Source organism: Furipterus horrens, unplaced genomic scaffold, assembly GCF_987537825.1.
Source record: "Furipterus horrens unplaced genomic scaffold, mFurHor1.1.pri manual_scaffold_2, whole genome shotgun sequence".
Classification (NCBI taxonomy): domain Eukaryota; kingdom Metazoa; phylum Chordata; class Mammalia; order Chiroptera; family Furipteridae; genus Furipterus; species Furipterus horrens.
The window spans coordinates 65,808,007-65,823,389 of record NW_028327172.1 but is presented as its reverse complement, the minus strand read 5'-3'; the positions used below and the strand labels follow the sequence as shown (position 1 = coordinate 65,823,389).

At 35.4% G+C, this 15,383-nt stretch overlaps 1 protein-coding gene across 1 annotated transcript in view; it reads left to right on the top strand.

Moving 5' to 3' along the window:
* The window catches only part of CNTN5 (contactin 5), a 524,441-nt gene extending 510,923 nt beyond the window's left edge, over window positions 1-13,518 (top strand). Inside the window, exons 20-23 of the mRNA XM_090267326.1 lie at window positions 4,540-4,726; window positions 5,156-5,268; window positions 8,893-9,061; window positions 13,200-13,518. Coding sequence (XP_090123452.1) covers window positions 4,540-4,726; window positions 5,156-5,268; window positions 8,893-9,061; window positions 13,200-13,303 — 573 coding nt within the window. The 3' untranslated portion in view covers window positions 13,304-13,518. The remainder of the gene's footprint in view (window positions 1-4,539; window positions 4,727-5,155; window positions 5,269-8,892; window positions 9,062-13,199) is intronic.
* The last annotated feature ends 1,865 nt before the right edge of the window (window positions 13,519-15,383 follow it).

The window sequence follows — 15,383 nt, the reverse complement described above, 5'->3', positions numbered from 1 at the left end:
CCAAGAGTGTCCCTTGTATGGGTTTTGTTAACCCTTTTGTTGTAGTTGAGTCTTGATTGCTGTTGGCCCATCCATGTGTAGGGTTGACCCTCAGGCTGGCTGTCTATCAGACTGATCCTAACCACAGTGCATGAGCTGCTGTATAAAGGCTGAGTCCACAAAGCAAAATTTGCCCCAGCAGTGTCTGGTGCCTTCCAGGTCTTCTTTTTGGTGGCCATTCGTGGAGCTAATCAGGTTGTGCTCTGATGTGGCCTGAAGTATGCCATTCTGGGGACTCTGATGCAGGTCAATTTCAGATGCTACCTGTGAGTTTCCCTGGGCTGCTTGTTAGGAACTACAAGGTGATCATCAGTTGGTGGCTGCATCGGTGCTGCCTGGGAGCACATGAGAGGGTCCTAGCTACATAACAAGATCATCTCCCATTAGTACCGAGCCTGGGAAGTTCAGCAAAAGGCCCAAGGCACCCCAAAATCTGCCTCCACCTGCAAGATTCCTGTTAGACTCAGTCACTGAAAGAACCTCTGGAGGTGTAACAAGTCTTGTGAGGCAGGTTCTTAGTGAGTCACCATATAGGGTTGAATGGTTTTCACCAGGTGATACATATTCAAACTGGATGCCAGTACTGGTCTGAAGTTCAGTCAGCAAAAGTCTCAGGATACATCAAGGCCAGCCACCTCCCACCTGGGGCCTATGTACCTTGTGGTGGGTCAGGGTCTTAGGGAGTCATTAGAGTGAAGTCAGTAGACTTCATCAGGCTAAACATACTAATATTTAGCTCTGTGAAGGATGGGCTCTGCACCGGAATGATGATGCCAATTAAGGGTGCAGAGGAAAAAAATGCCATAATTCTAAAGCCACACAACTCAGTCTCTCCCTGTGTGTCTCTGACATCAGCCTAATTTTCTCTAAATCTTTCTAAGAACTGTACCACAGGCCTAGGCTTACTGCTTCTAGCACATACCACAGTTGTGGGAACCAGGTTGGCAAGGCAGATCCCAAGGGTTTGGAAGGGGGTTAGTGCTGCTCCCTAGGCTAATGCTATATGGAGAGGTGTGATCAACCCAGGAGAGATGGTGTTTGTGGATAGCATGGGAGAGGAACTCAACACAGGGACGTTGGCAACTATCTCTCCAGCTGTCTTTCCAAAGCCACACAACTTAATCTCTTTCTGTATGACTCTAGTTCCCTATGAACTGCCATTCATCTACTAGAATCCAAAGTTAGTGCCTGTGAGAAAGATTTTGTGTGCTGGCCCTTTAAGAGAGTGCCTGGGTTTCAGGTAGTCTACTGTCTCACTCACCCTGGCGAACAGAATCCCTGCTGATTTTCACAGCCAGATGTTATGTGAACCCCTCTTCCCAGTACCTGTGGCCTGGGATGAGGAGCCTGACATGAGATTGAGACCACTTGCTCCTCAGGGCAGCTGAGATCCCTCTGGAGTCTCAAGCCCTTACACGTTTGTGAAGCCAGCCCTTCTCACCTCTCTGCCCCTTATACCAGTGTCGATGTGACTTCTTCTGTACGTCCTTAGTTATAGGACTTCTGTTTAGCTAGTCTTCAGATGGTTATCAAAGTTGATTGTTCTATAATTTAGTTGTAATTTTTATATGGTCTTGGGAGGAAATGAGTGTAACTGCCACCTACTCTGCCATCTTGAATAGAGAATTCTACTTTCAAATGGAGTCCTTTAGCTCACAGAGAAGCAACAAAAAAAAAAAATGTGTAGAATCCAACCATCCTAATCCTACTTTCAGATGAAGCCCCCCCCAAATGCCTTTGTTTACATGCTAGAAAGATACAATGTATAAATATTTTTAGATTTTCTTCTAGGTTTTAGCTGGTGCTGTTAGATTTTTTCTCTCACAATCAGTTATTTGGGAAATATTGTATGTTTTACTTATGTTTACTTTTGTGATAATTAATCAGAATATTAAACATTAAATATTTAGAAGTTAAGAATTTGTATTGAAACCTGTATTTGTATCAAAACCTGTAATTTATTTAATTTAATCAAACTCAATTTCTTCAAATATATATATTTACCTTACTTAAAATTATTAACCCATGAAAGAAAATTGAAACAGAGAATTAAAAATCAGATACATCGCCGGAAAGGAAAAATATATGTTTGTTCATCCAATGGCATTTCAGTCTATTTTGTATGTTGAAAATAACTTAGATTTCTTTAGTTAAAAATATGCTCAGAGACCAAGCAAGAGAAGCTAGTTCTGAGAATTGGGAGTAATGGGGCTAATATCAAATAAAAGACAGTGTTAGAGAAGTCCAGCTTAATCACACAAAGTTCTGAAGTTCAATCATTCAGCTGTGTGTATAGACAAGGATGTGAAGTAGGAATTTGATTATCATATCAACTGTTTAAAAATATATATAAATTAGAGATCTATGTAGATGTATCAGGGTTCAGTTACAAAGAACTAAATTGCTTTAATTAGTTTAAGGAGTGGTTTATTATAGTTATCAAAAGGTTAATAAAATTATTGAGTGAAATTAACAGACTTAAGGGTGATCTTTCAAGAATGATTAAATAAAGTCAAACTAGAGGGTCAAGCTGTAAAAGAAGATGCTGATGCCATCTAAAAGCAGGAAGCCACCAGCCCCAGAGCCACACTCCACCACCATGTTCTGGAAGCCTCTCTGACCAGGATGGTGCCACATTCAGGAAGCTACTATAATCTGGAGGCCTCTGCTATTTTTTTCAGTTCCAGAATCTCCCCATGCTTGCTGTGATTTGCACCAATGAAATAGATGTCCTGTGCCCTGCTTCTTGACTCCCATAAAGCTAATGGTTAGACAGCAAGTCATTCATTAATGCTGCCACAGCAGGGGGAAAGAAGGAAAAATAATGACTTCATTACTATGCTTGCCTGCGGAAAAGCAGAAGCCGTGGACGTTTAACCTCCATCTCACTTCTACATTCAAATCTCAGGCATGTGCATCTGACCAGCTGAACCTAAAACATAATGAGATCCCTAACTGCAAGGAACCCTTGGAAATATAGTTTTTGTTTCTCCAGCTTCTTTAATACAAGAAGACACACTAGAAGGAACATAAGATGGATGTTGAACACAAATGTACGATATCCTTTGGCTGTTCAAAACACATACACATGCTTTTCCCAATTCAACAACTCCCCAAAAGTAGCAATTAGCAATGGTGATGTCCCATATTGACATAGTGCAAATATCTCATACAAATGAAAATGTACTGACCATCTCCCTGAAAATGAGACCAAAGAAAGTTCCATCAGTTGATCTGTCCATCTCAGGGTGAAAGTTTATTCCTTCTCTAATGAACTACATTAGAAAGTTACCTACCCATAACTCTATCTAAAAACATCAGAAGGAAGGAAAGAGCCTGAGTTATTAAATACTTATATACAAAACAGTACAAGGAATAAAATATGGATATTACAGTCTTCACTTCACTTCACTGCAGTTACAATTTGTGACTTCCTTCCTTCTCTATCCATCTCTCACTCCCTGTGCCTTCAGCATCTGGGCAATTGACAGCCTTCAGTAGAGCGTGATGATACTTTTTTTTTTTTTTTTGAAAGATAAGATCTTATACTGACTTCCTTGGACACAACAGAAAGTGACAATCTTAAGCATGTTCCAGAATAGCTCAAGTTTCAAAATAAGCACCTCGCTGCCCACATCACATAGCGGCAGCAACCTAAGCTGAAAGAGAATGTGAAAAATGTGGTGTTTGGCATTCTAGCCTGTACAATGGACCAAGCACTCGAAGGACGATGAAATGGGTGCAGTGCTACACTTCTTTCACCACAGCAATTACTTGGGAAAACGGAAATTACTTTTCCATTACCTTAGCCACAGTAAAAACTGTTCTGTGCACTTATGCCTAGTGAAGGGCTAGTGCCTGAAAGTTTAGCTTTCAGTACACAGAAGTAATTACTGAATCTCTCAAAGGAATCAAGCTTGGTATGAGACCAGCCCCATGAGTTCATAACCAGGAAAGATCATCTCAATGCAAAAATTGTGCTTTGACAACAGCTCTTCCTTTGTGCCTCCCTCTCATAATCTAACAATGTGATTTTTCTACATTAGACCACTATTATGAGGGTTCTATCACCCCTTCTCTATTAAACCCATACACCTTGTGTGATTCACTTTTATGGGAGGCCCAAGAGGAAATATTCTTCATTCTTCTTTCTCAAATAATTCATTCAAAGCTCCATGACTTTGAATGGTAAATGGTTCTGATGACCTATGAGAGAAGAGCACTTCTTCAATTTCTTTGAGTGATTCTTCCTTAATGTTCTTCATGCTACCAAACTACAAATAGCACCTTTTGTTGCTTTGCTCACTATTGCTCAGCATAGAGGCAAATTGGGAAGTGACTAAGACTGTGAATTTGGTCTCATTAGTAGGACCTGTTAATTGAATGATACAGGAATAATTTCCCACAAATTGGTGTGAGAAATATTTTTTAAAAGTTCAAATACTCACAAGCACAGGGGAAATTTTAAAATTATTCTGTCATGTGATGATCTGTTGACAGGTTAGTTATTGGAAAGACGTGGAACCAGAAGATGCAGCAGAAATAGTCAAAACCAGGGGGAATGAGTCATCTGTCATCCTGACAGGATTAGAAGGAAATACATTATATCACTTCACAGTGAGGGCTTATAATGGAGCTGGATATGGGCCACCTAGCAGTGAAGTGAGTGCAACCACCAAGAAATCCCGTAAGTGACCTGGGCTTTTTGTTTGTTTCAGAGTAAAGGGAAACATCTTTCATCTTTTAACATTTCTGAAAGGCATGTGAGGTACATAATAAGCAGAGTTGAAGGGGAGTTTGATTCATGTGCTTCATTGCTTAGATCTGAATTCCAAAACTAGCTTAGAAAATTCTGCATTCACAGTAGATAAAGATTATATTCCTGTGAAACAAGGCAAAGCGATTTTGACATGAAAGGGAGATAAAAGGATTCAGGTTTAAAAGCTCGGGAGAGGAACTATTAAAATGACACTCCTGGAGCAAAACCCTCCTTAGCTGGAAGGAAGCCTGTGGTGCCAGCCAACTATTAAACACATGGGACTGAAATGCAAGGATTAAAGTGAGGAAATGTATTTAAGACTCCTTGTCATCAGTTCTTTCACTTTTTATTTTGTAGCCCCTAGTCAAGCACCTGGCAACCTCCGGTGGGAACAGCAAGGCTCTCAGCTTTCTCTGGGCTGGGAACCCGTCAGACCATTAGCCAATGAATCTGAAGTCATGGGCTACAAGGTCAGTGTTTCTTCACTCTCTTGGGTAGACACACATCTTGAAAACCATTATTGTGAAGATGTACAATTAATAAGGCATAAAATGACTCATTAACCTACCACTTCTTTCTCCATCATCTTCTACCTGTATCCCTAGTTGGTATATGACATTATATTAGTTACAGGTATACAATATAGTAATTTGACATTTATTACCTTAAAATGTGATTACCGCACCAAGTCTAGTAATCACCTGCTACCGTGCAAACTCATCACAATATTATTGACATATTCACCTTCACTTCCTTCACCCATCTCCACCCCTTCCCCTCTGGCAACCACCAGTTTGGTCTCTGTTTCTATGAGTCCTGTTTTGCTTAGTTTGTTGGTTTGTTTTCTTTTTTTAGATTCCACATATAAATGAAACTATATGGTATCTGTGTTTCTCTGACTTATTTCACTTAAATATAATACCATCTAGGTTCATCCATGTTGTTGCAAATGACAAGATTTGATGCAACCACTAGGGAAAATAATATGGAGTTTCTCAAAATGCCAAAAACAGATCTGCCATGACCTAGCAATTCCACTTATGAGTATTTATCTGAAGAAAATGAAAACACTTAATTTGAAAAGATATTTGCACCCCTATGTCCATTGTAGGAAAATTTACAATAACCAAGATATGGATGCAACCTAGGTGTCCTTCAATATATGAATAAATAAACAAGATTCTGTTCTTAAAAGCACTTTTCAGCCACTCTATAGCCAGTGGCTTCTCACTGGTATTTGTGGTTCCAACTTCTTTTCACCCAGATTCTACTCATCTTGCTGACTTCTTATCACCCACCCATTGCCACAGGGGTTATGGAATCCTCACCTTCTATAATGAAGAGTAATTGTCTCAATTGACTATTCCCAAAATGCTCAGTTGTGAATAGGCCTTTAATAAGATCCATCCTTTTCAGGGGCACTTGTGAATAAAACCAGAAAAAAATTATTTCTTTATATTCTTAAACACACCCCATTATTCTGTTACCATCTGACATATAGATTAGCTGTTTTCAAATTATGTCTTTTACAATAGCATGTCTATATTAATGATTTGCTTAAGAAAATCTCTTTGGATAATACACAGTTCTTAGTTTTTTTTAGGTTAAATTTGAGAATAGTCTTGACAATACATTAGACAGTTTCCTTTATGCCTAAAGATAGCTGTCATCACAACTGCCAATCTATAAACATCCAGATTGTCAAAGTGCTCCCTGACCTCCTTACTGTCGATAACTATTTCTGGCATGTCTTGATAACTCCTTAACCTTCTTATATTTCTCATTCTTATTCATCTTTTCTGAATCAGGATTTTAAAATGAGCCAAGATTCTCTGAAGCACCTAAGACTACCCATGAATGTAATGTATCTTTTCATTTGGTATACTTACTTCCCGACTCATAGCACTGCACTTCCCGGGATGTATTAATAAAAATCACAATCTCAAACTCCTTTTACCATTAATTGTTTTTTTTTTATTCTTTCACCTTTTGTTTCTAAATCTCAACTGATCCACAAATTTTTGTTCAGCTCTGGATTTTACAGCAAAATTAGATATGCATTACTGGCTGCATTTTTCTTTGTCATAAGAATTGTAATTTATTGAACCATAATAACAATAACTTCTAAAATAGCCACTCCCCTGTCAATCCTCACCAATTTACATACTTTCCCATTGCCATATATTTGCTTTCTAATTACCTCATGTGGATGGTCAGAATTCCAATTCATTGCACTGCTACAGTCAAAATGAGAAGCATAAATTCTGATACAAGTCATTCTTTAAGCCAAAAGAACCTGCTATAGACATCCTTCAGAAAGTGCTTCTGATTCCCCAAATCTTCACTAAGCACCCACTCTGTATATTGCTTTACCACCAAATACGCTTCCTATTGCAATACATAGCACACTTCGTTGCATTGTTACCTATCTCCACTAGGCATTAGACTATCAGTGCGATAAGGACAGAAATCATGTGGTCTTGTTTTCTGGTGAATCCCCAGTATAGAGCACTATGCCTGGCCCACATGAGATGCCCAGTAAGTATTCCATAGTGCTCTTATCACTTTGCAATTACATCGAGGCTATGGCTTCCTTTCCTATAAGGATTTCAGTACTTAAATTATGGCACATGTTATACTTTTATACAGAAATTACATCTCTGAAGTAAATTTAAATCAATGAATGATAAAGGAAATGAAATCGAAGGAGCATGCTTTACCAGAATGCAGAAGGAAAGATCAAATACAGTCATGCTTCAATGTATAAAAATAATGCTTTTATAGAAGTATTTTTTCTTGTATGTTAGTTCAAGCTGAAAACACACTTTTATAAGAAAAAAGGATTATAAATTTTTGTCTAGGTTCCAAAGCCAGTCCATATTTTATGAAGCAAATGTGAAAGGCTGACCATTGACAATTAACAAGAATGAAGCAGAAGTAGCTTTCTCTTATCACGTTTACCACACACCAGGTCCTGTGCGAGTATTTTACATGCATCCTCTCCTTTTATTCTCCTAACAAACTGTAAAGTAAGTGTTATTATGTTAGTAACTTGCCCACATTTGCCCAAACAAAAATGTGTAGGAAATTGTTTTTATTTTACAGGAGATTTGTTTGGAATCCAGATCCATATAATTGCAAAGCCATTGCTTTTTCCATTGCAAAGCAATCATGTTATTATACAAATGATTATGAAAAAGCAGAGACAATGAAACTGAATAAAAATGCATTGTAACCTATCTTAACTGCTACTTGAGTATTAGACCAAAAATGTTTATTTTAGGTAAATGAGTAGGAACAATACAATATAGTGAAATAGCTCTGAGCTGATCATCAGAATACTAACCTAATGTAATTTCTACCCTAACTAACCACATGAGCCCATACAAACCAAATAACCTCTATGACTTTAATATTTTGATATATAAACAGTATAATTCTGTATCCTAATGTATTGCTCTGAAACTGTCATGTATACATATTTAATTCTAGTAATAGATATCCACAAAAGCTTTACTTTGCCACCCAATGTATCAATTCACCAAAAAGCAAGCAACTGCAAAAGTAAAAATAATAAAAATTTTATTTCTCAGCCATTTTCTACATTAAGAGCTTACTATTTCTATATTTATAATTTTTTTTACTTCTTTTAAATAACTTAAAGATGACAGCTTTGACTACTCCCCCACGATACTGTTTATTTCAATAACCAGGAACAAAAGACACCCAGTGATCTGCCCCCTTGCTACATACTTTCTAGCCTCATTTTTCACGTGTCTTCCAATAAGTCTTCTCTCCATTCCATACCCCAATGATATGGGCTCTCATTACTTAGATGTATATTTTAATCTTCACTTAACTCTTCCTAGGTAAGCTCAGGCATCACCTCCTCTGAAAAGCCCCCAGACTGAATTAAACTCTTCTGTACTTTGATAGCACCTTCTATATACTTCTAGTTGCAGCATATAACACATACATTACATTTGCTTGTGTATCTGTCTAAGCTAGAAGCTCCTGTACCTAGCTCAGAGTTAATAAACATTTGAAATCCTCAATTAAATATCAAATGTTTAAACCCATGTTATCATTTCTAGGTTTTTTATAGGCAAGAGGGCCACAGCAACAATCAGGTTATTGAAACAGAGAAACCTCAAGCAGTAGTACCACTCCCTGATGCTGGAATCTATGTTATTGAAGTTCGAGCCTATAGTGAAGGAGGAGATGGAACGGCTAGTTCCCAAATCAGGGTACCATCATCTTCAGGTAAGTTTTGACATACTAGACTTAATTTGATGACCACCAAAAATGTCAATGTGATATAAACATCATCAAAATTAATATGATAGGTTGTGTGGTTCAGAGATTGTGATGGGTCTCTTTTCTCACTTTGTCATACGATTCTCTGATTAATACAAATGATGGTAGTCTGCCCCAAACTGCAGAATTTCTATAAATCCAGAAAAGAGATTACATTTTCACTTAAATACTCTTCGTTGTGAAACTCCCTTGCCTTTCTTGGTCCTAAGCAGTACCTTGCCATGTGGCTTTTGAAATATTGCTTTTAAACTGGTATTGTTCTAGTTTAACATACCTATTTCTCTCTCGTCTTGACTGACTTGATTATTAGATAATGGAGAGTGAGGGCCTGGAAAGTTCAAAGGGAATATTTTTTAAAATTCAGATTTGATCATGTTTATTGATTTCAAAATAAATTATACATTTTAGTGAGCATAATTTTTGTTGTTTTGGGTTTTTTCCAGCTTTGACAAATAATATTGTGTAAGTTTAAAGTGTACACTGTGTTGATTTGATACACTCATATTTTCCAAAATATTTACCACCATAACCTTAATTAACACCTTCATCAAATCACGTAACTGCCATTTCTTTTTTGTAGTGAGAATATTTATTATCTACTCTCTTAGGAACTTTCAAGTATATAGTACAGTATTGTTAACTAAAATCACCATGCCGTATATTAGATCCACAAAAATTATTCAAAAATTCTAATTGTTAGCAATATTAATAATTTCTAGATTTTACTGACTCCTTTTTATATGTCAGTATGGTGATAAGTGCATTACATACATCATCTTATTTAATATTAATAATAATCAGATAAGGTAGAAGAAATTACATATTCATATTTTACAGATAAAATTTAAGTATCTTGCCTAAGATCACACTATTACTAAGTGGAAGAATCAGGATTCAAAGTCAGGTATGCTTGTCTCCAAGGCCACATATCTTCACCACTACCAACATTATTAAACCAGCAAGGGAAAACTGATTAAAGGAAGGGGAGATTACATAAAATTGAATGAAAGTAACCACTTCTTTGAGGTAGTCAAAACAGAAAGCAAAAGGTTTAATTAAATATGCAAATGTCTACCTAAGAAAGTCTTAAGCAATTTTCATTAAAGCCTTGTAAAAATGTTTAATGAACAATTAATTAATGTGTAATTATAAGCATTTTTTATTGAGTAATCATTCCCAAGCATAATTGTCAACCTAAAGAGAAGTATCAAATAATATCCTATAGGCCTCTGCATGTGGCTCTATTACATTGAAAATATTTATTTATTTGAATTAAGACCAGAAGTATTACATATGAATTTTTTTGTGGCACAAAGAGAGATAAGAGACAAATGCAGGAAAGAAAATAAGAAGATAGAAACTTTGAAGAAAAGTTATTGACATAACCCTTGATAAGTAAATTCTTGCATAAAAATACAAGATGAGATAAAGGATATTATTGGAACAATTGATAAAACTTCAATAATGTCTGTAGATTAAATATTATTATGGAAACATTAATTTCCTGTACTTAAAAATTATACTATTCTATATAAGAAAATGTCTTATTTTTAGAAACTATGCACAAAAATATTTAGGGGTAAAGGTGCATTATATCTGCAATTTACTCTCAACTGGTTCAGGAAAATAAATCTATATATTTATAGAGAGACTATAAAGCAAGAATAATAAAACAAATATTTAAGGAATCAGAATAAATTATTTGTTCTATTCTTACAACTTTTTGGTACATCTAAAATTATTCCAAAAGGAAAAATTAAAGGTAAAAATAAAACATAAGAGTCATGAAATCTGAATTTTTCAGGAATTCAAATAAAAATACTTAAATATTTAAATACATTGTGGCCACACAAAAAGTTAATATACTTTGTAATTCATTTGTAAAAACATAGTTTCAAGAGCAAGAAAGGTAATAATGTAGAGACATTGATTAGTTCACAGTTGATGTGTTTAACTGTAAGTGTTATATCTTGAAGAGCACTTTGAAAGACTAAAGATTATTTTGAAAAGTGAAAGAGATGACAACTCTCTTTCCTTCATAATATCAAATTTCTAATAACAACAATACAAAGAGCCTTTACTGACCCCTATACTTATGTTCTTGGCATTACACCAGGTGTTTTTTATATATTCTCTTATCCTTATAGCAACCTCATGAGTTATGTATTTTATTATTGTCTAACCCTCCAAGATTTCTTCCATACTCTAACACAATCAAATTCTAAAATATCATCTAATTAGATCAACCCCAACTTGGAAGTACTTATGAAGACCTTGCTTCTCCCATTTGTATTTTATTTAATGGAAAACTTCTATTTCATGAAAAACCAAAAAGGTCAACTTTTATGTTTCAGTTAAAATACTTTGTTCAGTGCAACCATTTCCTGGGTTTCCATAAAGTGAAATCTGATACTATTGTCTATCTTAGACTATAAAACATGAATAATGATTGGTTTCATCCTTATTTTCCAAAAACTGAAAGCCTAAGAAGTTGAATGACTTGCTCAAGTGAAATAGGTAGTTCATTTTACAGCTGGGACTAGAATTTAGTTCAATGTTGTTGTTGCTTTGTGGTTTGTTTTGTTTTGTGTTACTAATCCAAAATAATATGTTTTTGCATTGTGGATTTCATGTGGAATTTGAGATACAGACTCCATTTAGCATTCTGCAAGTAAGATGTTTTTACAAAATGCCATTTAAGTTGATTTAACAAGGACACGGCCACTCTCAAATAAATGGAAAAGATGTTTTCATAGTTTTTATTTATTAAGTATGCACATAGCACTCTAGCAAGGCCTTGTCTTCATGCCATTCCATAAAGTCACAATATATGTAACATTCTCCAATACGTTGATTAATAGGTTTTAGTAGTGCCTTAGCTGTAAAGATTTTCAAAGCAAAGATTTGTTGCTTTTGTATGTGTGGTTTACCAAACAAATGATTTCTTCAGCTCTTAAGCAAGCATCTGGAAAATAAATTTGACTCTGTTTCTGTAATTAAAATCACACCTACCATCCTGTAATACTTAATCTGGCCAGAGAATATAACTTGACAGAAGAATAATTCCAAAACTGAATGAAATTATTACTGATCTATCATTAAGATTTTAACCAAGGCCAATCATTACATGAAGAGAGACAATGAACAAGAGTATCTGATTCCATTAATCCCCAGCTCAGTGATTTGAAGCTGGTTCTATAATCTTTCTAAGCCCAGTTCCCTCATTTGCAACAGAGGGATAAATAATAGCACTTACTGCATAGCAATGTTGTTAAATCAAAAAAGATAACAGGTATAAAGGGCTTAGCACACTTCATGGCATGCAGTAAGCATTCATTAATATAAATCATGATGAGGACACTTCAGAAGACTCTTGGCTTGAAAAACCATTCCTGAAGTTAGATCTAAAGGTAGTACTTAGTGTGTGATTATGTAGAACTATCAAAACTACTTTAAGCTAATCAATCCAGATCAGTCAGTTCAATCAAACAACCACCATATACATTAACTGCTTACAGTGTTTTGATTTCAAGAAGGAAGGACTTCTCTAAGTAAGAGTGATGAAAGATAGTTCTCCTTTGCCAACTTTGGTATGAGAATCCAGAATTTAGGTGTACTCAACTAAAATATAAACCCAATCAAGGACTTTTAAATAAATCAAATAAAATGGTGTTATTATTATTAAATTGAAAAGTTGGCTGAAGTAATTAAATGATAAATTCTTATTGCCACAAACTCTATACATTATTTTTGCTCCATGGCCACAACTATGCACTGTAGAAATTCTTTTATTATTCATACTTGCAACGTGGAATGTTTTCCATTGGTGCATCACTGGTATAACTTACACTGAGTCTCCTGGTTAGATGCATTTGCTAGACATGACATTGTCTTCTTAACACAGTTCTCCATAACACTTTTGGGAACCCTGGACAATTTCTTATTTCATAAATACTAGGAACGTTCTCATCAGAAACGGGACCAATATTGCACTCATTTATCTTACATACCTAAAAACAACTCTTCTCGAGCTCAAGTAAAACCAAAATAATTTGCTCCATTTACTGCTTCTTTCTTTTCACAGGTGGAAAAATCACTAGTGCTCAGTCAACCCTCCACTCTCTCTCCACATCTTCATCATCAGTAATGTTGCTATTGGCTTTGATGATTCCTTCAACCTCCTGGTGAAAACTGCAGATTTAATTTGCTTGTCTTTGCTTTACATTGATAATAACAGTGAATAGTATAGTGTAAGTGGAGACCCAGGACACTGAGATGAGCTTTAATAACTTGGGATGACACATGGTGCACTTACAGGAGGTCGGGGGGAATGTTACTTATTCATCAAGTTTTTCTTTGGTTTTTGTCAATGGAGAGGACAATTCTTGGTCCAATAAAAATATGCAGATTGTTTTTAATTATTATTTTTGTAATTTCTGTCAAATGCATTCTTTACTTTTATATATGTTGGATTTTGATTTTATATCTAATAAGCCCGTGTGCCATCCATTTCTTAAGTACGTGGTTTCTAGCAGATCTGTTTCAAATGCAAATACAAAACTGAGAATAAAAGGTCTGGTTAAGACTCCAAATCTACTTTTTTTCCTTTTCCCTTTGACCGATATTTCAATTGACAAAATGGCAGGAGATATGAAAAATACTTCAGTTGTGTGGTCCATTATAGGATAAGTACACAAAAGTATTCTCAAAAAATATTGTGTGATTGCATAGTGAAATAGCAAAATTTGTGAATACGCTATTCTATATGCATCCCTAGAGCAAGTTATTAAGGTAGGGAATAAGCCATTTATATTAGTGCAAGATAAATAGAAAGTGAGTCCAAATGGATTGAAATGATGTTGTTTTTCATCAAGTACTATGTTATCTAGCTGCAATATATTAAATGTTTATTTTTAATAATAAAATGTAGTTTAAAGTCACAAAAAAGATTATTAAAACTGCAGACTGACTTGCTGCAAAGGGTGCTAACTTGTAAATGAAATGAATGCAGACACAGCTTCCCACATCCCCACCTACTGCCAAAATACAGGTTGAATTAGGTCCAAGGCTTTCTTCTAATTGCAAATAATTTATAGGACAATGAAAAATTGTCGTGCAAATAATTATGTGTATATACAGTCTGTAAATCAAAATGGTTCAAGTATAACAAATAGATTTTCATTTTTAAAAACAGTTCATGCATCATATACTACTTATAAAATCCTATCAACTATTAAAATAAAAAGGACCTCTAGGATAAATTGATTTTTAAAAATTAAACTGTAGGAGTATGGCCTCAGTACAAGGTAAGCTCCATTTGCTATTTTCAAGAGTCAACCTGTACCTAATTGATCCTGGAAGGTTGTTAGAAAGTGAGGTTAAAGGTTTCCACTTGGTGATATCTTACAGAAGTTCTAACCAAGAAAACTTGCCAGAGTTTACATTATACCCAAGAAGATGCCTGAGAGATAGTTATTACAGAGTCATATGCCAAAATAGCTGCCTGGATGTTAACGGTTGGTGTTAATACAAGAATAAAAAGCAACATCTCATAAAATCTCAAGCTGTTAATTCTACTTGTATCTTTAACAACAAGCAAAAGGAAGCATGTTGAGCTCACACTGGTGGCTCTGTAGATTAATTCCAGTAGAATCAGAGGAAAAATTGGAGTTTCTGTTCTGAATGTCCTAAAAGATTGGTTTCAGAGCCACACTACAACTCTTTATTCTGCTTACTCCTTCCGTTTTGGATGAATTATGTCCAAGACACCCCTAACCAAATAAAAGGTGATTTAAAAGACTATTTTAGTTAACAGATTATTATGGTAAACAACTACAGATAGTGAATATTGAAGTTAGTGCATAATAATGACCAAATGGCCTTCCTTGAGTACCTCCTTTGTAGTGGGAGAGGCTGGACTTTGAAGATAGAGGGATGCTAACTCTTAGCAAGCAAAATATGACTTTTCTTGAGTGCAGCATAGCTTGCAAGAGCAAAATGTGCATCTGAAAAAATGCAGCAAGAATATTAAAAAATGGGCAATAATTTTTACTTCATATTTGATTGATCAAACCACTTTCTTCATTTACCATGGTGTTTTATACAAGACTTAGTGGAACTCTTATAAAACAAAGCCCCCAAAACATAATGTCAATATATGCCAAATTCAAACTAACCAATATTTTCAACTAGCTGGTGGACGGTACATATTTGACAAAATATTTAAATACAGAATGTCTGATGTTGTATTCTTACAGAAATCAAAGAT